This window comes from Myotis nattereri (assembly GCF_964212035.1).
Source record: "Myotis nattereri genome assembly, chromosome: 13".
Taxonomy (NCBI): domain Eukaryota; kingdom Metazoa; phylum Chordata; class Mammalia; order Chiroptera; family Vespertilionidae; genus Myotis; species Myotis nattereri.
The window spans coordinates 41,249,528-41,276,680 of record NC_138088.1 but is presented as its reverse complement, the minus strand read 5'-3'; the positions used below and the strand labels follow the sequence as shown (position 1 = coordinate 41,276,680).

At 39.1% G+C, this 27,153-nt stretch overlaps 1 protein-coding gene across 2 annotated transcripts in view; it reads right to left on the bottom strand.

The window, feature by feature from the left end:
- Window positions 1–2,792: 2,792 nt before the first annotated feature.
- R3HCC1L (R3H domain and coiled-coil containing 1 like) overlaps window positions 2,793–27,153 on the bottom strand; it is a 72,195-nt gene continuing 47,834 nt past the window's right edge. Inside the window, exons 2-7 of one of the 2 annotated variants that reach the window (XM_081105280.1) lie at window positions 25,244–27,036; window positions 18,619–18,798; window positions 12,661–12,731; window positions 11,884–11,979; window positions 11,262–11,402; window positions 2,793–3,564 (exon numbers count right to left, since the gene is read on the bottom strand). In XM_081105280.1, the coding sequence (XP_080961406.1) occupies window positions 3,497–3,564; window positions 11,262–11,402; window positions 11,884–11,979; window positions 12,661–12,731; window positions 18,619–18,695 (453 nt within the window). In that variant the 5' untranslated portion in view covers window positions 18,696–18,798; window positions 25,244–27,036 and the 3' untranslated portion in view covers window positions 2,793–3,496. The remainder of the gene's footprint in view (window positions 3,565–11,261; window positions 11,403–11,883; window positions 11,980–12,660; window positions 12,732–18,618; window positions 18,799–25,243; window positions 27,037–27,153) is intronic. The other variant, XM_081105279.1, reaches the window with a different exon arrangement.

Sequence of the window (27,153 nt, the reverse complement as noted above, 5' to 3'; positions counted from 1 at the left end):
AAAAACAAGGCTGACTGTGATTCTTTGTAGTTCCCAGTGCTCCAACTTCACTCCTTTCACTCCCACTGAGCTGATGACCGGGCTGCACAGGGCACACGAGGCCCCACTACATTTCTCTGATCGGATATCAGCCTACTGTCTGCTTCCCAATTCCCTCCCCAGGCTCAGTGCTGAAACATGGGTTAGAAAGGTTAAGGGATGAAAGGCAGGCGGCAAGAAGGTCAAGTCCAGGGACTGTAAACTTTTATAACTGAGGCTGCAAAGTCTAAATAAATGGATGCAGATTTACAATAGTGTGTCCCACTCTTGCTCCCCCCTCCCCATATCATGAGTGCCACCCCCTCCTTAGAGAGTAAAAAGGGACATGCTCTGGGGTACACTCTATGAATACAAAGACATGCTTTCTTCCTTCTCCTCTACCTTCTCTCTTTTCAACTCCCTCATCTCCTTCATTAGGCAGAGGGAGCATTATATTTTGGCACAGCAGTTTAGGTAAACAAGGGAAGGACTGATTTCCTGTTGGAGCCAGCAAACATCTCCCAAACAGTAACAACATTATACTCGCACATGCAGCTAATGGTCTGTGAAAGAATGTGGAGCTAGTGGGGGAGCATGCGGTGACTGATGGCTAGATTCAGGCAGGGAGGTTACCCACAGGTTCTGGCTGGATCCAGTTTCCAAGAGAGCCAGAAAAGTAGGCCAGGCAGTCAGCCACCAGCTCTGGTCTCAGTCTTGCTGCCCACATCACATGTTTGATAGGTGCAGCCAGTTTTAATTCTTGGAAAAAGCTATACAAGGGTTGTCCTGTTACACCTGAGTTGAAAGGGAAGGGCATGGGAAGACTGGTGGCTGGTATGACTTATAACTAGATGAGGAATGTTAACAGAATACCAACCACCAAATTCCAGACAAAACCAAAAATGTCAGAAGACTTTCATCTCAGCATACTTTAGTCTCTGAGAAACTAAAGTGCTAGGAACTTCAGAAGCCTACATTATTTCTACTCCACAAAGACTTTTGCTCTATGCAGAGCATATCCAAACTCAAGGGGAAGGTACCTTTTTACTATAAATTCCAAGTAATCCTGGATGCAGACATTCAACATACATGAAGCAACATATATGCATAGCAGAGTGCATTGTGTCTTCTCAAACATCTAACAAGGAGCCAGTGGCAGCTACAGGGTGCTCACCAGTTAGCTCAGCTTGTGAAGGCATGGTTTAGATACAGCCAAAGATTTTATTCCCATCTGGTCAAGCTCAATGTAGTCCATGCTGGGCCATGGCAGGACCTCTTACCTCTAGCCAGTATACATCAATCCCAACTACTAGAAAAAGATAATGAAAAACACACTCTCTACTAAGGGTAGAAGCAGCAGCACTCTACAGTTTTCAATATTGGCTAAAAAGAAAAAGTAAGTCCTTTCTCTGGGTCTGGTTATAAGGATAAATCTGAAAGTTAGAGGTGGATGGTTGTTAGCTGGGGGAAACAGAAAAAAAAAAGCACAAGCTACTAGCCACCTAGTATAAAGCATTAGAGAGAAAACAAAAGTAACTTCTAGCAATTATGAGGACTACAAGAAAACTGGACAATAAACATGGGGCAGTGTTCCTTTTAATAATGCCATTTAAAACTAAAATACTTTAAGAAAGGGGAGGTCCCCTCAAAGACAAGTGATAGTGGCAATCATCTTCTTACTGCTCAAGGTCACTCTCTGCCCTAAAGAATCAACACAGAGCAAACCTGTACCTCAGAGGGATACCATTCAGTAGCAAGCCTGGCTATAATTCCTTGCATTTCCTTTCAAATGCAGCCACATTTTCCCATTACACATGCCTACCTTAGAGAAGTCTGTTCTGTGATGTCAAAGCACAAGCTGTGCAGCTGCAAGCCAGAGAGAGGGGCACTGGTCTAAGCACTGGCTCAGAGGGTCAATTAGATTTAATCCTCCAAACCTGAACTGGAGGCATTACACACAAACAAGGGACACTTTCAGAATGGACCAAGATGGAAAAAAACAATGCTGAGAAATTGTGACAGGACTCCCAAGACCAGAATAGAAGCAGGGATAGTGTGTCAGGACTAAGACCCAAGGCCAGTGTCATTTGAGGAACGTTTGAAAAAAGCCCGACTCCACCATGTTCTAGGCAATGCTAATAATCCATCATTGTCACAGGCACCAAATCATATAAAAATGAGGCTAATGCCTTAGTTAAAAGCACAACGAAACACTACTTCTTGCTACTCAGCATCTTAAGGTCTAGCACTATCATTTCTTCAGTGCACTACTCTCCCAAAACACTGGGAATGCAGATATAAAATGGATAAAGCCTGAGGTGACAGCTCTGACCTGTCCATGTCCTTTAGGAGGAAATCTCTCACTGCCCAGAGGTGTTTGTTTTATTCTGGCTGTTTTTCATTGTAATGGACAGTCTGGTACTGCCTGCCAAGTGCCTCTGGCACAGGCTGAGAAGATCATACCAAGAACATGCTGCATGCCAGGTATTTTCTGCAGGATGTTAAGATTTGACAGAAATGGGGAAAAAGCAAGAGGCTGGAGTCTGGGTGCACAGAGGGCAAGAAGGGAAAAGGAACTGCCACATACCAATCCCAGGAGAGGCACGTTTATAGTCTACTCTGGGGCAGAGAGATGATCATCTCTCTGCTCATGGATACAATAAAATCAAGAGATCCACTGAACCCACACACAGCGTTATAAGGGATAAAGATGAGGAGAGCAGCTTACCAATTTCTTTATGGGAATGACAAAATTGACAAATACCAGAGTGATCTAGGTCATAAAATGGACTTTAATGTCTCCCTCTTACAACATGATAGACTTCTCAAGCTGGAACTAGAATACAGCTCCCAAGACAGGCTTCCTATGGGGAATGAAGCTGGCATGTCCCTGGCTGCTGTGCAGCTGGAGAAGCCCCAGGCACTCAGCTTCTCAGTACAAACTCTGGAGTCCAAATACCCTCATCTGCTGCAGTTCACCAATATGGGAGTTCTGGAACTGGAAGTGTAGATTCTGTGAATCCCAAGTATACCAGACACTGCTCCCTCCCTTCCCCTTCAATACTGCTGTTCTCAGCTCTGTGAGGTACTAACCATCACCCTGGTTTTGCAGGGCCTAAATCTCCCATCATCACAGGTTTAAATCCTCTGCTTCGTATTTGCTTAAAACATCCTGTGTGACCCATGCTAACATGACTTTTCCTGTCCAGAGGACTCCTGGAAGTCCTATTTTCCAAGTTTCTTACTAGCTGATTGCTCCCTTCTTTGCCCAACACAATAAGGTGATTCCCAAGAACTGAAGAGAGACAGGAGTCTATCTTCTTTCTACACCAGTCAGTCCTTGTCTTGATCACTTTATCCCTTCCTTTCATTAACATGCACATTTGCATGTACACAGAGCTCTGGAAGGATCTTCTTATCTGAAGAGTATGGAAATATTTTCTGAATTCATGGAATTATCCTTTCCATTGAGTGATGTTCAAACCGCAGATTGGTCTCTGCCTTCCCAGATGTCTTCTCGCTGCTTGGCTTCCAACCGTTTTCTTTCTGTAAATTAGGGCAGTGTTAAAAGTGGCAGTATATGTCATATAACCAGTGTCTTTCCCTTAATCCCAATTACAAAGCAAACTAATCAAGAGAGAGCTGCATTTCCTGGTCTTCTCTAACTGGATAGTTAATATCTTTAACTTTCCAAGTAGTTGGTTAAATGGAAATGTTACTATTACTATTACTATTTAATAGAAAGAGAAAGATCTGGAGCTAAGAGAAATAAAAAGTATATGGAGTAAGTCAGAAATCTAGTAGGACCCAGATTCTAGTCTTGCTGATAATATATTTATTTTAATTCTATTTCTCAACTGTGTTAGTGCTTCCATATAATTGCCCATTAGTCCCAGTTTACTGATCTTTCCATATATTTCAATAATCTTCTTCCAACTTCTTGCTCAAATGGGGGTGGTAGGCCCTGGGCATTAGTTACATCTTATTACAATCTTACAGAAAAAATATTTCAGAGGCAAACTGAATTTCAGTATTTTCAGAGCACTTTCAGGAACCAGAAATCTTCTGGGATATACAATTCCAAAATGGAAAAATGGCCACACATCATGGAGGAAAACTAAGGACTATTTCTAAAAACAAAAAATGCACATATCTGGGCAATCCATCTTTAATTTTTAACATAAAACCCTAGTTTTATTTAACAATTTCACCAAAATGGGTAAAATACAGACCACACATGAATGAAGTGGCCCAAGCACTTCATTAGGTGACATAATACCAGTTCTAATTTCATGGCTTGCCATTTATCTTGACACCATAAAATGTAGATGACAAGTCTAACTTCTTCTTCCCAAGGGCTATTATTTCAGATAATGTCTGTAAAGATTTCTCAAGTCATAAACCAGGGGGATTATGGAAAACAAGGTGAGTTTAGAGTTAACATTTGCTATTCATATCTTTTCCAAATCAGCCAAACCTCTTATAAAATTCCTGTACTAAAATATCTGACTGTACTTTAAGGGCAAAGAACTTTGTCAGGAAGTTGACTGGCACTTGTACATGTGAGAAAGAGAAATTCGCTGCTATTTGGGCACCATCTTGTGGCATGACCAGATATAGCAGCAAAGTTACAAGAGGCAAAAATTATGGGGGTCAGCAAATTCAGTGCCCTGTGACTTGGCTTTACGAATTGGGTTGGGATTCTCTAGGAAACAGCACATTTCTTAGGAAGGCACTGTCCTGATCTCACAAACAGGAAAGTTAGGAGGGTATCTAAAGGCAAAGGCAACCTTATATGAAAACAATCAAACACTGGTTCTGGATTCTAAGAAAAAGAACCCAGAAAAGTGAATTACTAGAACTCAAAGTTTTCAATAAGCTCAGAAAGGCAATATGGGAAGAGTGGCTCAGAATCCACAATTCTAAAATCAAAGTAGTTCTGAAAACCAAGTTTTGTTTTTAAAGTCTGGGCCAAAACTCATTTGCTGATAAATCTAACCTGAAGGATATATGACTATTTATAGCCTTCACATATGCCATTTAGGGTGACTAGTCATGCACTCTGTAGCAGAAATATCAGTGTTAATGTGTCTGATTTTGGTGTTATGAAACAAGTATTAAGATAACCATAATATCTTTCTAAAATTAGAATATTACAAAATTCTGAAACATTTCCTGCCCTAATGCTTTCTGATAAAAGACTGTAGATCTCAATTAACAAATGTAAATATAAGAAGAAAGTCTAGTTGTAAACCATATGAAATAACCAGTAAGATTAGGGAGACAAATTGAGAAGCACAAAGAAATAATAAAAATGTGAGACATACATTTAGAAGTATAGAACATGATTAGAATAGAAAAATATGTTAGAATGAGACAAAAATATTTTCTTCATTTTAAAAAGTAAATGAAAGGTTGGAGGGGGGTTTAAGTGATTTGCCTATGGTTGCATTATCAGTGAAAAACTGACGCTGGAACCCAGGTCCATACATAATTCTCAAACCAGCATATTTTCCACTATTCTGATATCTGAAAATATCTACAAAGAAAATAAAAAAAAATGTGAAAATATATTGACAGAAAGATAAAGAAACATTCTGTCCCTGTATTAAATGGAAAGGAAAGCAGATAATAGCTGATAGACTGCAGGAGAAAAGCTGATTAACTTTACCTCCAACCTTTAAAGAAAGTAAACTAAGTAGAGAGAAAGAGCAACAGCAGCCTTAAGAGCAAGGAATTAAGCAAGAATGGAAGAATTAGTATGAAATGATTAACCTAAAGCACTCACATAACTGGCCCAGAAAACTTTCATTTCCCAGCAAAATAAATAGGCAGAAATCTATATACACTGAGTGGCCAGATTATTAGGACCACCTGACGTTTGCAGGCAAATTAGCTATAATTTCGCGCTGAAGTTGCTAGAGGGCCAGACCATTATAAATAGGGAAGCAGGTTGTTTACCAAGACAGAAGTGATTTTTTTCTAAAGATATGGGCAAACAATGCGATTTAACAGCCTTTGAACGTAGGAGATATACACACACACACACACACACACACACACACACAGAGTGGCCAGATTATTATGACCACCTGACGTTTGTAGGCAAATTAGCTGTACACTGCATCTTATGGGATATGGAAGCTGAAGGCCTGTTCGAACACCTTTGCTGTCTGCAGTTACCAAGATAAAACATCTCCAATTCGCACAGGAACACAAGGATTGGACAGTCGAGCATTGGAAAAAAGTCATGTGGTCTGATGAATCACGTTTCCAGTTGCATCATGCAGATGGCAGAGTGAGAATTTGGCAGAAACAGCATGAAAGCATGTACCCCACATGCATGAGTACAACCCTTCAAGCAGGTGGGGGCAGTGTTATGGTTTGAGGCATGTTTTCCTGGCACGATTTGGGCCTTTTAATTTGTGTGGAACAACGTCTGAATAGCACAACATACCTAAGTATCGTTGCTGATCAAATTCATCCTATCATGTTGATGGCGTATCCCAACGGAGATGGCTTCTTCCAACAAGACAATGCGCCATGCCACGGTGCTCATATTGTGCAGGAGTGGTTTCAAGAACATGAAGGAGACTTTACCTTGCTTAGGTGGCCCCCACAATCACCAGATCTCAATCCAATTGAGCATTTGTGGGACGAAGTTAAAAGAGCCATCAGGCAGCTGGTTCCACAACCATCAAATCTCACAGAACTGAACAGTGCTATTCATCAGGCAGGTGTCAGATTCCTCGCCTCACCTTTCAACATCTTGTGGAGTCAATGCCAAGAAGAATAACCGCAGTATTAAAGGCAAAATGTGGCCCAACGAAGTACTGATGGGTCATAATAATCTGGCCACTCACGTTCAAATATATCCCACGTTCAAAGGCTATTAAATCGCGTTGTTTACCCATATCTTCAGAAAAAAAATCACTTCTGTTGTGGTAAACAACCTGCTTCCCTATTTAGAATGGTCTGGCCCTCTAGCAATTTCAGCATGAAATTATAGCTAACTTGCCTACAAACGTCAGGTGGTCATAATAATCTGGCTACTCAGTGTATATAAAAGCCTAAGCGACCGTTATGACTGAACAACTGTAATGACTGGTCGGCCAGTTGCTATGACACACACTGACCACCAGGGGGTGCAACACTCAACACAGGAGCTGCCCCCTGGTGGTCAGTGCGCTCCCACAGCCAGACTCCTGTGGCCCCTCCCCTCGGCTAGCAGACCCCCACTGGCCCCTGGTGCTAAACCATTGGTAGAGACCTGCTTCTGGGCTGGGCTTTCATATATAGCAGAGCAGCTTCCTCACTGTGATCTATTGAAAGTCAGCCTTTGACACAAGGGTTTGTTTTGCTTCCATCTTTTCCTGCCGCCACTGTGGCAGAGAGGGAAGGAGGAGGAGGGGAGGCGGGAAACTGCGTGGTGGCGGGGCGCCGATGGCAGCCGGTGTCCATTTCTTCCGCACCAAGCTGGGTGACCGTTGCCTCCTCTCCTGAGGCCCTGGGCTGCGGCAGGGAATTGGGGGTGGGTGGTGGCGGATGTGGCCTTTTTCCCAGGGGGGTCAAGGGCTGGCTCTCTCCTTGGGGCCAGCAGCTAAGCTCCCGTGATCCTCCCCCTGGCTGGCCAACCTCCTGCAGTCCCTTCCCCCCACCCGGCCAACGGGAACCCTCCCACCACCACCCCTGGCACGAATTTGTGCACGAGGCCTCTAGTCCTATATAATAAAAGCATAGTTTGCAAATTGTCCCCTCGACCAGGAGGTCATCTGGGAGTTTGACCAGGGGGCGGGGCTAGCCGGGGGAAGGAAAGGAGTTCCTGGACAGCAGCCTCTAGGGACCCTACCAGTGTACAAATTTCATGCACTAGGTCTCTAGTATTATTATAATGAATAATTTCCCAGGAATCACATAAATAATAGTATCCTGAATTTGTAAAGCACTTTCTGAACATTTTTACACATGTCAACTTATGTTGTACTCAAAAAATTCTTCATGGTTAGGTAAGTCGCTTTGTTGGAAACTGGGGTACACAGACATGCCCATTGCCACACAATTAGTTAATGGCAAAAACTCTATTAAACCACATTCCTAAATGATCTGCCCTTAATCATTCTAGTTAAAGGTTGTTAGAATAGAATGGTATCCAGACATTCTCTATTTCTACTAAGGAAGAAAGAAGAGGAATCTGGATTAAACTATCATACAGATTTAAGTTAGACCAAAGGAAAAATTTTCTGACAGTGAAAACTGCTAACCACTGCAACAGATAACTAAAAAGAAGCCTGTCATATTTTATTTTCTGAAGACCTTAAAATTTTCTAAGTACTTTTTTTTCTGGTAAAAATATTTTTAATTGCCCCAAAATCCTTTAAGAGGGATTACAAGTATTACAGAAGGAGCATATATTTTAATTAGAGAGGGCTAGGCTAAAATGTCTCCTTTCAATTTACCAGCTGGGTAATCTTAGGCCAGTTACTTCTCTGGGCCATCTCTAAACTGGAAATAAAGCCATCCATCACAGTTATTTTAATGTTACATTACCTGAAGTTTCCTTCCAATCCTTTTAATCAACTAAAACCTTGCCATGGCTTTTCATTTTAAAATCTTCAAAACTAAAGTGAGAGGAGAAACAACTGCTTAGAATACCAGGCTCATATTTTCTTCCTTACTCAAAGCAGGTATCTTCACTAGATTGTCAGTCTTAAGGAGAGAAACAAAATCTTATCAACTCTCTAATTCTCCTAAATATGGATCATAATGCTCTGCACAGGGCAGGTGTTCAATAACTGGCAAATGTAATTGGTTGAGTATTATATAAAATTTAAAATAAAAAGAATAATGACAAAAAATATGCCCTGGAATCTGCACTGGACTCACCATATAATATTTACTAGTATTAATAAAAACAGGAGCAACTAACATTTGTCACATACTAGTTACAGGCCTACAGAAACAGAAAGGAGAGTATTCCTATGGTTTTTTAAGATGACTAAGTATCTTTCATGTTTTTCTCACTTGATTTCCATTTTATGGATGAGGAAACAGAGAGTAACTAATTTGCCCAAGATCACACAGCCAATAAACAGAGAGCTAAGATGTAGACCCAGGTCATCTGATGCCAGAGTCTATATTATCCACTATGCTATACTGATTCCTCCTCCCCTGGTGGAAGTAAGTCTGGAACAAAAATATCTGTTCTTAACACCTAAACAGTACTTTTAATTTCCACAGAGAATAATTTGCTAAGTGAGAAGCCTTGGGTACATGTAGACAGGTAACAGAATCTGCTCAATACCAGGTATATAAAGAAGCCAGAAAGAATTAAATCAGGATTTTTCCATATGTATTTTCTCAGATATGAAGAATGTGAAAACTCTGAAGCATAATAAAGGAAGAGTCCTCTATAATTTGTATAGCCTCAGCACCAACAGATAATAGGAACTTATCACATTGGGTCTCTATTCACACCTAAAGGTCTTCATTTAAAAAGTAATAGGGTACCCACTTAACCAACAGTCTCATTTTTAATTACATCACTGAAATGTCCTTTGTATAGCTGAGTACTTAAAACAAATACTTCAAGTGGAGCTGCATGCTGATGTGCCTAGAGAGTAGAGGGAATACTCAAATGACATCCATGGATAACTGCTGCTGCAATATCAGTGCAGATACACAGAAAAGCATGATATACTGAAAAAAAATAAGTCATATCTCTTTCTATAGATATTACTGTTATTACCCTCTATTGATCTTCTGGTAATTGTGGTTATCATAGAGAAATCACTTTCTTCAAAGATAACCAATTAATAAAGGGTTAAGGACAGCACTTTCTCCTTTAACCTAATTATGTTATTGCCATCTATAAAAAGCAGATGAATCCTACCCTATTTCTATTTTCTATGAGGCCTTTGAGTAAACCATGCACTGGGAAAATAAAAACTGCCTCATTATAATCATTAAAGTTTCAAAAATTAGTTGGGTTATACTCTGAAACTCTAGCACCTGCCATGACACACTCTGTCACTGGTTATCTGGCCAGTGCAGCAGAGAGTCTGTAAGCTCCCTGCTATCACCAACGCGAGTGGACAGGAAGTATTAATGGCCTTGTTAGACTGGCAATAAACAAAGAGTTTGAAACTTCAATTCGTTTAATGAAAAAATGAAGTTACTTTCAGTAAGTGGTATTTTCAGAATAAATTGCCTTCACAGATTCCACAGATCATGGGCTAAGGCAATAAGAATGTCTAAAGCCTGAAGGTTGATAAAAAGTACCTAAGTACAAAGCCAGAATCCCAAACCTTTACAGACAAGTCAATAGCCTACAATGGGAAGAGAGATTTTAACCTCAACTTAAAACTTACAGGTAAAGAAAAATACTGCTTGTGAATCAGTTGAAATATTTTCTGAGAACTCTTGTACTGAAAAATAATCAGAAGCTAGGTTAATCTAGATGTACTCTAATGGAGCCACTCAGGACTGTCTTTAAGAAAAAAAACTCCTACAGTTATCATCATCAATGCCAGTGGCTGGCTTTTTCTTAATTTGTCTTCTACGTAAGATCTCAACCATTTGATAATAGCATGACCATCATGGCCCAGTAAAACCACAGCAAATAATGTTTTCTACCTAGAAGACCATATGTTTGCACACAAAAAATTTTTCTCAGCCTTTGGAGCAAGAACTATAGAAAAAGCCATGGATGAGCTGAGAAGACCGAACCTATCTTGGAAAACAATAGTAAGTAAATGGATTACGATGCCTTGGTGTGTGGAATAGGCAGGCAATTTCAATATACTTGGGAGGCTTCTAGGAAATGAAAATGACCCAAAAAAATGATCTTCATTTTTTTTTTTTTTTTAACGCATGCAATATAGTTAGCTCTAAAGCAGCGGTTCTCAACCTGTGGGTCGAGACCCCTTTAGGGGTCGAACGACCCTTTCACAGGGGTCGCCTAAAACCATCGGAAAACACCTATATAATTACATACTGTTTTGTGATTAATCACTATGCTTTAATTATGTTCAATTTGTAACAATGAAAATACATCCTGCATATCAGATATTTACATTACGATTCATAACAGTAGCAAAATTACAGTTATGAAGTAGCAATGAAAATCATTTTATGGTTGGGGGTCACCACAACATGAGGAACTGTATTAAAGGGTCGCGGCATTAGGAAGGTTGAGAACCACTGCTCTAAAGGGACTAGAGAAGAACACCATCCCTTCAACTCACCTCGGGCTTCTTGCAGTTTCTTGAGCTCTGCTTCCCGTTCAGTTTTGCTCTGCTTACTTCGAACCCCAAGGGCATTGATGACTAGCCTTCTAGCTAGGGCTGCAGAAGTCTCAGGACGCTCCTTTGCTGGCTGGAGGAACTCTGAATGAGAGAAAGAAAGTAAGGAAGAGAAAGCACTCTAGCTCCAAGTGATTTAACTCAGTAATTAACATACAAAATAGACTAACAAGGGCTGCATCAGCAGTAATTAATTCGAGCCTGATAGATGATCAGAGGAAATTAACATGGCAAAGCACAAACAACCCTGGCTTCTTTATCTGTATTAACACAATTTCTTACAGTGACTCTATCAAACAACTAAACACAGAGGTAAACTATATAAGGATGTCATTAGAAAATGACTGCTGCATTGCTTACAGTTAGCACCCATTCTCTCCAAGTGGCTGCTCAGATGCCACATTTACTACACAGCCTTTTCTATATTATACTTTCTTTAAAAACATACGTCTTTTAACATTAAAAATAAAAGTCATATGTCTTTACTACTCTGGATGCTGTTCAAGTGCTGAAAAAACAGTAAACTACTATTAACAAGAAAAAAAACACCTGACATTAGGCTCACCAGCATAAGCTCTAGCTTTGGCCTTGGCTGCTCTTGTGGCCTGTGACAAGGGCCGGATCTTCACCATGGTGTGTTTACTACCCAGAGCATCACGAGCTGCAAAGAGAAAGAAATACAAGGAGGCAGAGGACATGAAAAAGAGCGATGCAAATGAAAATTTAAGACTAGCTCTTAAAAAGTATTCCCTAGATTTTATGTGCTTTTTATTTTTTCTTTCATGGCAAGCAAAGGAGACGGTAAGCTCTAGAAAGTCTGTAAGGAACAACCTGGCGGTGGTTATTTTAGACCAGAGATCAACAAACTATGGCTCTGTAATCAAGTTCAGCCAATCAATCACCTGACTTTTGTAAATAAAGTTTTACTGAAATAGAGCCATGCCCATTGGTTTGCATATTGTCTATATAGCTGGTTAAAGGGCTACTGCAAATTCATTTGTCTGGGGGAAAAAATCTTAAATATTATAAGATTTAGTCACACAGGCTTCTTAAATATCTACCTATAATCTGTTTATGTACTATTGAAACAAACAATTATGCAGCAAATAACCTTGAAAGAAGCTGCCTATTTCTCTAAACCATTGGATTAAGGTGAATAGGGAGAAGAGAAGCACATGAGTACCAAAATACCATGCCTCAAAAACCTGTATCTGCCAAATACCCTATACTGGCTGAATAAAATGCCGGTTGGCTGAAATAAAAGGGAACTTAGGACAAGTAGACAATAGACAATAAAAAATAGACAATAAAAAAATAACACTGAAATCCATTGAGTAAATACCTGTAATTGGACTGGAGAATACTCCTAGGGCATGTGTGTCATCCACCCATTTAATATCAAATCCTTTCTTCCTGCAACAAAAAAACACAATTTTTATTTCAAAAAATTTACTTTATGAAACATCTTTCAAATAGAGTCTCATAAAGCATTTCAGGATGAGAGAGAAACACTCAACAGCACATTGGTGGAATGGGGATAATGAAACAAAAACAGCTTGGAGGATAGAAGCCTCTGAATTTTAAAAGCAATAATACCATTATAAAGAACTACCTGGGAGTATTTTACATTCTCAGTTATTTTATAGGCATCAACTAATTAATCCTCACAAGTCCCTTAGGGAGGTAAAGTACTTAACACACTATTTTACAAGAGATGTTCTTAAGAGCACAGAACAAGAAGAGGTAGGAAGGGGAAGCAAAGGAGGGTTAGAAGAATAAGAGAGGAGGCAGAAGGCAGGGAAGGTCACCTGGATTTAATGCATATGTAGGCTTCGGACAGAGACGAAGAGAGAAACAGAGAGACAAATCATTCAAAAAAAAAAAAAATCAAGTAATGGAGAGAAAGTACAACTGTTATCAGAAAGCCTGCCTGCCCTAGTCTAAAAAACACCTTTATTTTGGAGCACAGTTATATAGTTAACACAAGGACTATCAGGATGATGGCATGACAGCTATTTTTTTTTTTAGCTGGGACAGTGGTTCTCAACCTTGGCTGCACATTAGAATCACCTGGGAATCTTTTTAAAATCCTGATTTCTGGGCCTCATCCTCCGGAAATTCTATTTCTTTGTTACTAATGTTGTGGCCTCACCCCATAACAAAGAAACAGAATTTCCAGAGGGTGAGGCCCAGAAATCAGGATTTTAAGATTCCCAGGTGATTCTAATGTGCAGCCAAGGTTGAGAACTACTGAGCTAGGAGCTTAAAACTGCTCATGGACTCAATATAGTACTATGGAAAGAGCACAGTGTTTAAGCCTCAGATATAAATGGAATCAGGTTCTGCTATCCATCCTGAGCTTAACCTCTCTTGAAGCTAGGTCTCCTCATCTGTAGAAATAGGCATGGTACTTCCTCACAGAGTTGTAAAAATGGAAATAAGATCATCCATGACAAGGCAAAGAGCACATGGTATTGAGCACTCAGGGGGTATTAAATGAATGGCACTCATTATTTTTTATTATTAACAGCAATATTCATAAAAAATTATTAATATTAATGAAGATGGTGATTAATGATTAAAACACAAAGCTGCCTGTAGTATCTGACTCACAGGCATTATTACAGATCATGACCTTTTCTATTTTTATAAAGTACTATAAAGAAAAAAAGTCAACTGCTAAAATATTTTCCCTCTTTAAAAACAAATGAAGAAAAAAAATTCCTTTGATAAAAAAATTCGTTTAAGGGAAATAGAATAAAGGAAACTTTGATGGTTAGTTAGAAAATTTCCTAAATGTAAGGATAAGTTTAACCATAGCGTAAAGTGACCACAGGGGTTGGAGACTGTGAAAAAATTCAATAGTAAAAATATATATCATAAGATAGTTTACAAAAGGATACAAAAAGATCTAGATGTATTCTGGAGAATCTTTTAGACTTTAGAATTTATAATCCTTTAAAATACCTCTCTTTCGAGGATGTTTTTAGATTTGATAAGAAAAAAGGTCTTACAGGTAAGATTAAAAAGAAACAAATCAGCCGAAACCGGTTTGGCTCAGTGGACAGAGCGTCGGCTTGCGGACTGAAAGGTCCCAGGTTCGATTCAGGTCAAGGGCATGTACCTGGGTTGTGGGCACATCCCCAGTAGGAGATGTGCAGGAGGCAGCTGATCGATGTTTCTCTCTCATCGATGTTTCTAACTCTCTATCTCTCTCCCTTCCTCTCTGTAAAAAATCAATAAAATATATTTTTTTTAAAAAAAGAAACAAATCAAAGGGAAGTTAATAACTCATTAGAATTAACAAATCGTCCAAGTTTAGACATCAAAACTGATCCTTGGTTTTAAAAGTCATTGTTATTAATGACAATCTAAGGTAGTTCTAATTTGTGATTTAATCTTGACTGCTTTTTAAAATCTATTATACATTTTATATGGAATAGGCTCTGGATATTGGGTCTTAATTGTCTATAAAAACTTAGTTGAATGCATTGGAAGACCAGAGAAAAGGTGAAGTCACTAAAAATCCTAAGAAACTACTAACAACTGTTTGGGCAAAACAGCATAAAAGACAGAGGAAACATTTAACCCTATAAGCAATATGCACTCAGATGATTCTGAAAGTATGTTAAAGTTCTTACTCCACTTAAAAGAAATGAAACTGGAATAATATGATGCTAATATACAAAAAGTCTTTTACCAATAGACAAATAAATTAAAAAAAAAAAAAAAAAAAGGCCTTGGCACTACATCAAAGACTGTCAAGTGAATGGACACTTATAAGTGTTGTTACACTAGTTGAAACATGTAACAATCATTTTTTATCATTCTCCACTTGACTTTCTAACTGAGTGGTCAGAATAACCTCAAATCAATAATTTAATTTACAGTGTTCCTGAACTGTTAGTGCCCTTGGTGCTTGGTAGAAAAAACACAAATCCTTTCAGGAGAAATCCTCTTCTTTTATTGGAGGCATCAATTTCCATAAATAAAATTGTAAAGAAAATGGAGAGTTCTTGGAACTAAATCTGCAATCTTGGAACTAAAAAGCAAGGCACTATGAGCGAAAATTTGATGAAATAGAACTAAAAAAGACTTCAGGTAAAGTAGTTACCAGATATAAACTATATACAGTCTATGTTTAATATACTTGAAGAAATTTTTTAAATTTTGAAAATACTTAGAGAAAACAAGAAACTAAAAACTGACTATGCATATTTGAAGAAGACAGAGAACTTTGAAAAATTAGAAACATAAAATGAAATTTAAAAATTCAATGGACAGATTTAACAGCAAATTCAACAGCTGAAGAAAAAATCAGTGAACTGGAAACTAGAGCTAAAGAAATTACTCAGAATGAAACAGAAAAAAATAAAAAATATGACAACATGAGAATCAAGTGAGGGGTCTAATATACATTTGATTGGCATCCTAGAGAAGGCAGAAGAGAGAGAAACTGGCAGAGGCAATATTTGAAGAGATAATGTGTGAGGTACTCTCCAAAACCAATAAAAAACATTAATTCACTGATTTAAGAAGCCCAAATAATCTCAGAATGAATAAATAAAAAGAAACACAAAGCCTCATATTGAAAATTCAGAACACCAAAAACAAAGAGAAAGCCTTAACAGCATCCAAAGGAAAAAAAAAATTACATTCATAAGTAACAGTTGCTAGACTTTGAGATGACTTCTCATCCTCCACAAGGAATGCCAGGAAACAGTAAAATAATAACTTCAAGTTTCTGAGAGAAAAGTAACTACCAATCTATAATTCTATATCCTGCAAAAACGTCTTTCAAAAATGAAGTTGAAATAAAGCCATTTTTAAAAAAAATTACTTTCTTACCAGCAGACTATCATTAAAGTAAATGCTAAATAATTGTCCCACACTTACATAAAAAGATTTCAGATGGTAGGTATGAGATGCAAGAAGATATAAATGAAGAACACAGAAAATGGGTAAATCTGAATGCTGAATATATAAAACAGTAACATCAAATAAAGTTTAAAAGAAAAAAATTAAAAAGAATCACAATGCTGCCCTAACCGGTTTGGCTCAGTGGATAGAGCATCGGCCTGCAGACTGAAGGGTTCCAGGTTCAATTCCGGTCAAGGGCATGTAACTTGGTTGTGGGCACATCCCCAGTAGGGGTTGTGCAGGAGGCAGCTGATCGATGTTTCTCTCTCATCGATGTTTCTAACTCTCTTTCTCCCTTCCTCTCTGTAAAAAATGAATATATATTTTTTAAAAATAATAAATAAATAAAAAAGAATCACAATGCTCAATCATAATCTATGTATATAAAAGCCTAAGCAACTGGCCAACCAGCCGACCGGTAGCTATGACACACACTGACCACCAGGGGGCATATGCTCAATGTAGGAGCTGAAACCACAGGCATGGAAACATGGAACATACCAATGTATCTCAGAGGGAAGGGGAGAGAGGGGAGGGTGGGAAGAGATTAACCAAAGATCTTATATGCATACTAGAGGCCCAGTGCATGGATTCATGCACTGGTGGGGTCCCCTCAGCCTGGCCTGTGCCCTCTCATGACTCAGGACCCCTTGGGGGGTGTCAGGGAGCTGGTTTTGACCCAATCCCCACAGGCCAGGCAAAGAGACCCCACCGGTGCACAAATCCGTGCACTGGGCCTCTAGTAGCATCTCTACCCTCTAAAATGGGGTAGAGATGAAGTGAAGAATGGAATTACGGAATGAAGCTAAAAGCTCTTACAGTGTTTGGGAAGAGTGTGAAAATATTAACTTTAGCCACTGATAAACATGCATTTTGTAATTTCTAAAGTAACCACCAAAGAATAGAAACAGAGCATCATTTCCCCCCAAAATAGAATGAAAAAAATACCTCATCCATCCAAAAGAAGGCAAGAAAGAGGAGAAAAAGATGGAACAAGTAAACATACAAAAAAGGATGTCAGGCATACATCCAAATACAGTTAACCCTTGAACATGGATGGTTTTGAACTTGCATGTGAATTTATTAATATTTATGTTTGAATTTCTTAAAACCTATAGTATCAATAGATATAGTACAGTATTATAAACTAGAGGCCTGGTGCACGAAATTCGTGCATGGAGGGGTGTGTGTCCCTCAGCTCAGCCTGCACCCTCTCCAATCTGGGACCCCTCTCACAATCTGAGACTGCTGGCTCCCAACCACTCGCCTGCCTGCCTGATTGCCCCTAACTGCTTCTGCCTGACAGCCTGATCACCCCCTAACCACTCCCCTGCCAACCTGATCGACGCCTACCTGCTCCCCTGCCGGCCCAATTGCCCCTAACTGTCCTCCCCTGCAGGCCTGGTCGGCCCCAACTGCCCTCCACTGCTGGCCCAGTCATCCCTAACTGCCCTCCCTCGCCAGCCTGGTTCCCCCCAACTGCCCTCCCCTGCAGGCCTGGTTCCCCCCAACTGCCCTCCCCTGCAGGCCTGGTTCCCCGCAACTGCCCTCCCCTTCAGACCTGGTTGCCCTCAACTGCCCTCCTCTGCTGGCCCAGTCACCCCTAACTGCCCTCCCCTGCAGGCCTAATCACCCACAACTGCCCTCCCCTGCTGGGCAGGTCAACCCTAACTGCCCTCCCCTGCTGGCCAGGTCAACCCTAACTGCCCTCCCCTGCAGGCCTGATCACCCACAGCTGCCCTCCCCTGCCAGCCATCTTTGACCATATGGGGGTGGCCATCTTTTGTGTTGAAATGATGATCAATTTGCATATTACCTCTTTATTATATAGGATGTACTGTCTTTGTCTTATGATTTTCTTAGTAACATTTCTTTTCTCTAGCTTACTTTCTTGTGAAAATACTGTACACATACTTATAACATGCAAAATAAGTGTCAATCAACTGCTTATGTTATCAGTAAGGCTTCCAGTTAAGAGTAGGCTCTTAATAGTTAAGTTTTTGGAGAGTCAAAAGTTATATGTGGATTTCTGACTGTGTGGGTTGGTCTGCACTCCTAACCTCTACCTTATTCAAGAGTATATCAATAATTACAATATAAAATGAACTAAATACACTATGAAGACAGATTTAGAAGTCATCATTAATACTGGTCTTCCTAACTGCTAAAAATTGTCTAGAAAGACTATTTAGCATTTGTAAGGATTTAGCAGAAGAGTGGTTTAATACACAACATTTCTAACGGACGTGGAAAAGACAATAAGTAAACTTGATGCTAAAGTTAACAACAGGGAATATGAAAACATGAGATAATTTTTCAGAAGACATTTTAAAGAAAACTTCATCCCACTTTCCCTAACATCCCCAACCATTTGCAATACTTACTGATAACTGCAGAAAACCCGTAGGAGGTCTTCAGTACGAAATTCTTGAGGGAAGTCATAAATCTCAATGACATGTGGGAATTCACAATCACTGAGGTCAATATCAGGAACTTCACTGTTATAATAATCAAATCTAGGTTCCTGGATGCTTTTTGTATTCTTCATATTCCCTGATAACTAAGAAAGAAGAAGCATATTAGTGACTGTCACATCAAGCCAGAGCATTATATAATACTAGTACTAGAGGCCCGGTGCACAAAATTCGTGCACTGGTGTGTGTGTGTGTGTGTGTGTGTGTGTGTGTGTTTTGTGTGTCCCTCAGCCCGACCTGCGCCTTCTTGCAGTCCATGACCCCTCAGGGGATGTCCACCTGCCAGCTTAGGCCCCATCCCCCCAGCAGCAGTCAGGGATCCCTCGCTCCTTACCGCCCACCTGCTCACTGCTCCTTACTGCTCAGCTTGCTGTTCTTTAGCGCTGCCGCGGAGCTGGGAGAGGCTCCCGCCACTGCCACTGTGCTCGCCAGCTGTGAGCCTGGCTTCTGGCTGAGCAGCGCTCCCCCTGTGGGAGTGCACTGACCACCAGTGGGTAGCTCCTTGCATTGAGCATCTGCCCCCTGGTGGTCAGTGGGCATCATAGTGACCGGTCATTCTGCCAGTCGTTCCACCATTCAGTCAATTTGCATATTAGGGTTTTATTATATAGGGTTCTCCCCAAACAATCTTCCTCCTAGTCTCCATGTTCCTATTATTTAACTTTTAACATTGTCTCTGTATTAATGCTGTTCATAAATACAATGACCAGGGTTCTATTACCCAGTTTATATAATACATGTGAAATACTTGAAAAGGTATTGAATTTCTAGCAAAGACAGGCAATGCATGAAACTTAACTTGCATCTATCAACTACTGTGTGAGAAATGTGGAATGATTAATGTGGTGAGTTACAAATGGCACATCGTGGAAAATGAATTTCAGAAAATAACTGAAGAGATCAATTAATAATGTTTGTATTATTTGAGCTTACTGATCAGACTCATCTCATAGTCTTTCTTTTGGAAGTGAACAAAAACAAAAACTTAAGAATAAAAACACTGTTAGTCCACCTTTTGTTGAACTTAGCTTACAAAGGAATTTGTTAAGGCAAATTCAATTGGTTCAAGTAATTACAATTAAAGTCCCTAGAATGAGAACTACCTTAAATAATTGCCACATAGCAGGTTAGTAAAGAAATTAATAGTAATAAAAATATTTAAACATTCTAGGCACCTCTCATGCATTTGGGGTCTCTCTCTCATATATGCGAAGTTCCCATACATATGTACGTACTAAATTTGGCTATTTTCTTTTTCTAAGAAACAAACAAACACCCAACAACCTTAAAATTCTACTATCCTATGAAAAAACTAAAGGCTATTAACTATTTTACACTAGAAACAGAAGGGAAAGGGAAAAGTGGAAAGTGGCAACAAAGCCATTTTGTCATTCACTTGTTATAGAACCTAGATGCTAATACTGACCATCCAAAGCCTTCAGAGTGTCTTCTTGTTAATTAAAAGCCCAACTAGATGCCTTCAAGCTTTCCCTCTATTATACCATGCCCCTTTTCCCATCAAATGAGGAAATGAGAGTTTGCAATGCCAGGACTGTATTTCCTTTCCTTGGAGAAGTAAAAAATGGATTCAAGAATTTTATTGAGGAGGGAAGAAAGGGGAAAGGTGATTTAAGTAAAACCAACAAAAAATGAAGTGCCTCTAGTTCCGTTTCTCCACTAGGCTTCAGTTTTACATCTTAAAAAATGGGAATAATAGTAATATTTATACCTCATAGACAGCTGTGTGGATTAAATGAAATGATGCAGTAAATGCTTAGCATACTACATGGCACCTAAATATTCAATGAATTCAACCTTCTTTAAACAAAATTTAACTGAGTGCTGAATCTATTACAGGCCAAGCTATTCCCACTTTTTTTTTTTTTAAATCCTCACCTGAGGATATTTTTTCCATTGAATTTTAGAGAGAGTAGGAGGGAGGGAGGAAGGAGTGAGAAAAAGAGGGAGGAGGAGAGGACAAAGGGAGGGAGGGGGAGAAAGAGAAAGAACCATGTGAGAGAGGCATATCAACTGGTTGCCTCTTGCACACACCCTGCCCGGGGCAGGGATGAACCTGCAACTGAAGTAGGTGCTCTTGACTAGGATTTGAACCCACAATCTTTGTTCCTCGGGTCAACACTCTAACCACTGACCAAACCAGCCAGGGCTTTTTCCACTTTTAGGATGCAGAAAGTACAAAGAGAGTATTCTTACCACCATACCAATAAGAGCAGCTGATCTATAAAATCATAACGTTTCTTGAATTTGCTCAACAAACAGTTGAGAATCCAAGACAACCAAGAAAACTAAAGTCCACAGAATGATAAGTCCCTCCAAAGAGAAACAGAACATATAAACCGTTTGCCTTTGACCTATCATGGGAAGAAGCGGCCACCACACAAGTGAGCAAGATTATTATCAGCTAAACTTTTAACAAAGTCTTAAAAGCCTAGAGTGGGCTGGTATATCAGTTTAATAACTCAGAGCCCCAGAAACAAGGGGAGTCTTAAATCACTTGCAAGTCCACCCTTATTCCAGGTGCCACACTGTCTTGATTACTGTGGTTTTATTATAATAGCTATGAAATCAGGAAGTTTGAGTCTTTCTACTTTGTTCTTCTGTTTCAAAATCACTTTGGTTATCCTGAGTCCCTTGCATTTCCATTTGAATTTGGGAAGTATCTTAATTTTATTAATCAGAGATGAACATGTGATGTCTTTCCATTATTTAGGTCTTCTTTAATTTCTTCCAACATTTTGCAATTTTCAAAGTACAAGTTTTGTATGTCTTCTGTTAATTTTAATTCTAAATATTTTTTATCCTATTAGAATTGTTTCCTTCATTTCATTTTTGGATTTCTGGCGTTGACTTTCAGAGCTACTTTGCAAAAAAAAAAAAAACAAACAAAACAAAGCACTGCATGTCCATGCATTTACAAACTGGGGCTAAATAATGCATTGTGAAAGGTAAACAATGCATGACTATAAAAATACCTCCGAAATATAAATACTAAGAACTGATTAGAAAGAGAAAGGAAAAGAGGGTGATCTGGCAAGAAAATATGATTAAGGTCCTTTGCTGTAAACTAGTCCGCAAAATTGAATTTGTATAATTATATCCCATTTTTAAGCTAACTATTAAGCATTTTGGCTTCTGGGACTGATTAAATAGCAGTGTTAATAATAGCAAAACATACAATTCTTAGTCTGTATTTCATAGAACAATAAATATAAAACCTACAAGTTAAGTTCCTGGTCAAGGACACATACCTGGGTTGCAAGTTCAATCCCCACCCCCCATCAGGGCATGTGCAGGAGGCAACCAATTGATTTGTCTCTCTAACATCGATGTTTTTCTTTCTCCTCTCTCTCTCTCCCCCTCTTCCACTCTCCATAAACATCAATAGAAAAAATATCTTCACTCCCCCGTGAGGCTTAAAAAAAAAAAAAAACAAATATATGTCTGTTAACATGAGCTGGAACTAATAACAAAAGATATTAACCCTCCTACCAATAAGTTTGCCGATCAGTAGAGAGAGGCACAGAAGCTAAGGAAGTTTTATTTAGACAGTAATAATTCCTTTGTTCTTGTACCAACACTCAGAAGGTTAAAAGAGGTCATGCCAATATCCTTTTCTATATAAATTATCAACTTAAGTCTCTGGGCATCCCATACCATGGCTTTAGAAGATTAAGTGTGATCTACAGAGACTCATCAAGATTCTGGGAGCTCAATAATGGCCTAGCTATGCTCTCTATGCTCGTCAGGCAATTTTAGAGGTTCAAACATCACAGGAAACTGCTTCACATGCCAATGGCTGCCACACCCTACTGTATAGCATACTTTCCTGCCTATTAGAAGTATTAGAAAAAACCTCCATATGTCTAGCCATTGTCAACAAAGAAACAGGCCTGCTGGGAAAAGAGCCAAACATCTTTGTTTGGAAAGTTTTCAAGGTAGGGAGACATTCTGGTTTAACCTTTAATAAAGTATGTTTGGAGTAATACAAATAATAAATTAAGTGTAATAGTAGCCAAAGGATTATTAATGTTATTGGATTTGACATCTTTTAACAACATTATTATTATTACATCTTCTAAAACCCAAAGCACAGGAGACCAAAGTTTAAAGTTAGATCTGCTTCAACATTCTCAATCCATCTCTCCATCTCGTTTTTTGTTCTCATCCATCCTCATCCCTCAACATAGATCCACTTCTTATCAAGCACCTCAGAAGATATCCAAACACAACACCCAGGCACTGGCTGTCTTTGGCTTAAAACACTACATACTCCATTTTCCTGCCATTCCCAGCTTTAGGACATGCTAGTGTCCTCTCTGGCTGTAGTACTATGCTCTTCAAAATATTAAGTAGTTACCTACATTCTTTTGCATCTATTCTAAACAGTGTTAAGACCTGAAAAACAGTTACCCACCTGACTGCCCTGCCCCCTGGATATAAAACCATATCCCTAAGCTACTACACAGAATCCAAGTTCTAGCAGCAATTATGTTGTTTGTTTAATTGATTTCAGAGAGGAAGAGAGGAGAGATAGAAACATTAATGATGAGAGAGAATCATTGTTTGGCTGCTTCCAGCACCCCCTCCCACTGGGGATCGAGCCCACAACTCAGACATGTGCCCTGACTGGGAATCGAACCCATGACCTCCTGGTTCATAGGTTGACGCTCAACCACTGAACTACACCAGCCGGGCATCAATTGTGTTTTGAAAGCATCTGGAGGCTGCCTTAAAAAGGAAGAGATCTCTAATTCTCCCCTATAGCCTACATCCATTCAGTGAATATTTAACAAGTTCTACCATGTGTTAAAGGCTGTGTGTGCCATGCCCTTCTTTTGTAGGAAGCTGTCCTTTCTCTATATGTACCTACCTATGTTCTCTACCCACTCAGGTATTCCCTTTCCCAACTCCTATGAATGCTGCTTCCTTTCTCAGACTAAGACCATCTTCCAATGCGTGGATCCTTAATAACTTCTCTATATTCACCCAAATTCCCCCATTATTGGTATTTCTGAATCCAATTTGATTCTAAAATCTCTGAACAGTTGTTTTTCCTAATTATGGGCTAACAGTAATTTCTAGTTACCACACTCACTTTCTGAAATACATTTAAGTTTCTGAATTACCTTTGAGCAGTGGTTCTCATTTTATGTGCATCAGAATCACTTGATGGGCTAAAGAGTTTATATTTCTAACAATGTTCCAAGTGATACTCACGCTGTTGGTCCAGGAACCATATTATGGGGACCATTGTCTTTGAGAATCTGATGAAAGCTATGAAAAACTGCACCTATAAAAACTTCATGCAATTTCAATGGGTTCATGAATGCCCATTCATAGGTACTTTCTGCTCTATATTTCTTCCTAAGGAGTGTTTAAGATAGTGTTTGCTGATCTGACCATAAGAAGTGCTAACTGTGGTATAGGTAGGTGTGCATGCAAACACATTCTAAGAGTGAGAAGAAACTGCTTGGTATTGGAAAGTCAATTCTGTCCAATGGGCTGACCTTTTCAGTATCATGTGTCTCTTTCACATGCGTGTGATTATTTTTCTGTACTTCTGGTTTAACTCTCAGAAACAAAAGACTCATCAGTATTTAAAAGGCTCTTTGGAATCACTCAAACAAAACTCTATTTTATAGGTGAGGAAGTGGTCTGGTAAAAAGAATATAATATTGGAGTAAGATAGAATTAGACTGTAATCCTGATTCTCCCTTTACTAAAGGTATGATCACTAAACTTCAATTTCCTCATTTATGAAATTGGGGATTTTATAGGGAAATAATTTTTTTCATTTCAGGTAAAGGTTATTTGAACTCACCACTATAAGGAATGAAAGGGGAGTAGTTTGTATTTATGTTAATTTAAATGTTGTCTATATTAAGAAAATGAAAATATTTAACTAAATAATTTATAAATTATTTAGATACAAAAAACCTAACATTCTGTATTTATGAACTCTAACTAGCCAGCACGTCATTATCACTTATATTTTCTATATAGAATCCACAACCATTTATTCTTTAACTCAAAATAAATTCCTTAAAAAACAATCATACCTTCCTTTACTTTACTCTTCCTTTCTCTAATTCTTTCACTCCACAGTGTCTAAAAACATCTGAACATCTACTGGAAAAATAAAATTAACAATAATAAACTATCCTCCTCCCCTCAAATAGGCCTGTGTAAAATATATCTTGTCAACACAGAAGAGCCCCTTTGAGAAGTTTCCCTCTGTATTCCTCAATAGCCAGCCAGTATCCATTAAATTCATCTTTAATCTATTCACTAAATCACTCATGACTTGGCTGTTATAAGTATCACTCAATTCTGCCTATTTTTTTCTTTAAAGATCTACCAGATAGTCTTTTCTCAGTCTATAATCCTATGTGTATTGCAGGAACCCTTACATTGGAGGTAAATCAGTGAATGTACACAAATGTCTCCAAAATCCTAAATTCTATGAATCTACAAATTATCAAAGCATCAAGCAATTTCCAGTAAACATACCTCTTGTAAAAGACGTGGATCCAGGCAGTCACCATCATCATTAAACATGGACTCCCAGCTCTCCTCAGTAGCTGAACTTTCCTCCATGTGAGAAGTTTCAGTCGTTTTCGGTTCCATAGATGTCTCTATAGAAACTGATTCTATACCAGGAAAGGACATACCAAATTCTGTGTTCTCTGAGTCATCTTCCTCTTTTGTTTTGAACTCTTCAGTTTTCAGTACATGCAATGCCTCCGTTATATCACTAGTACAATCTAGATCATTGTCCAAGGCACTATCTGAAAGTACTTTTGTCCCATTTAACATACTGAGTTCAGAGTCCAAAGAGACGTTACAATTACTACCAGCGATCTTTTTTATAGGCAAGGATGAAGCACAATCTGACGAGCTCTCTGTCAACTTTCCTAGTGACTCTGTGAAACTACATGAAATACTCTCAGCATAACTATCTGAGCAAGCAGTGAGGTTGCTGAAATTTTCAGTGTCACTCCCACCTCTAGCTACATGAAAAGGGGTTATGTCTGTACTCATTTCTAAATATTCTGAGAAACTACTTGTATTGCTATAGGCTTCACCAGCTATTCTAACTGCAACGACACAAGGGCTATCTACAGTTATTTGATCAGACATGGTATCTGTAATGTCCATCATACATGCCTTATTTGTAATGTCACCTACACTCTTAAACCCATTACCTATATCTGTTTCATGAGCAAGAGCAGCTGTATCAGAAGGCTCATACTTTATGCATAACTCATCAGCAGTGTTGTCATTCTCCTCACACTCTCTAATCATCGTTGGCTCAAAAATGCCATCTGTGCTCTCTAATGTGTTGGCTGAAGTCATTTTATGAGAGATGTGACCCGTTGTCTCAGGAATGGAATCTATACCTTTCTGACCCAAGATGAAATCTATACTATTGGCTATGTCACCAACATTCTCAGCTTCAAAGTCTACACAAGGTTGATCAGTGACACCATCTGGACTTCCAGGAACAGGAATAGTGGTGATGCCTCCACTGCTGAGCTTCAACATTCCACCTGATGTTTGCATGCCTTGTTGCACAATTCCAGAATCAGAGCTTAATTTTACTGGTCCAATCATACTCTCAGGTCTTAAAACTCCAGATATCTCTACAACGTTGGCATTTGTTTCAAGTCTGCTTTCTAAATCTCTGTTTTCAAATGTTTCCCGACTTAGTTCGAGCCTACTGAAATCACAGAATTCCACATTTTGGAATGGTCTGTTTAAAATTGGAGCCTCACAGATTTCTGAACAAGACAGAGATAGAGGCAACCTCTCGTGTCCTGTCACATCTGTGGTTTCAACCTCCAAACACTCTGCCTTCTTTGGTTTAAAATGTCTTTGTAAAGGTATACTAGGAACAGTCCCAGAATTTAGGACTCCTTGCTGATGTCCTTGGGATAGTATTTCTTTGGATTCTGTGGCTCCTCTCTTAGTACAAACCCTAACCTCATTGTTTTCTTGAAGGCACATGTCTTTTCTTAATTTTGTTGAAGATTTCTTTCCTTCCCTACGATTGTGCTCCTTTTTGTCAGGATAAATACTTAGTCTCTGAGTCTTAGATTTTTCTCTAAAGATCTCCTTTTGGGAGAGACAATTTTTTTGTTCTTCTTCCACCACAGAATTAGGTGAACCACAGCTTTTTTCCTCATCCCTTGTCTTGAGGAGTACTACATCCCTTCGAGCTTTAGGTACATAAAGTGCCATGTCAGGCCTTCTGGCTCGAACTCTGCATCTCACTGCTTCTTGCTGCATGGCACCACCTCAATCTGCAAGAAATAGAGAGAATGATTTAATTACAAAAAACAAATTACAATGTATTGAACCAAGAGATTTTTAAAAAGTTAGCGGCCCTACTAATCCATCCTATAGAAACCTTCAAGTTA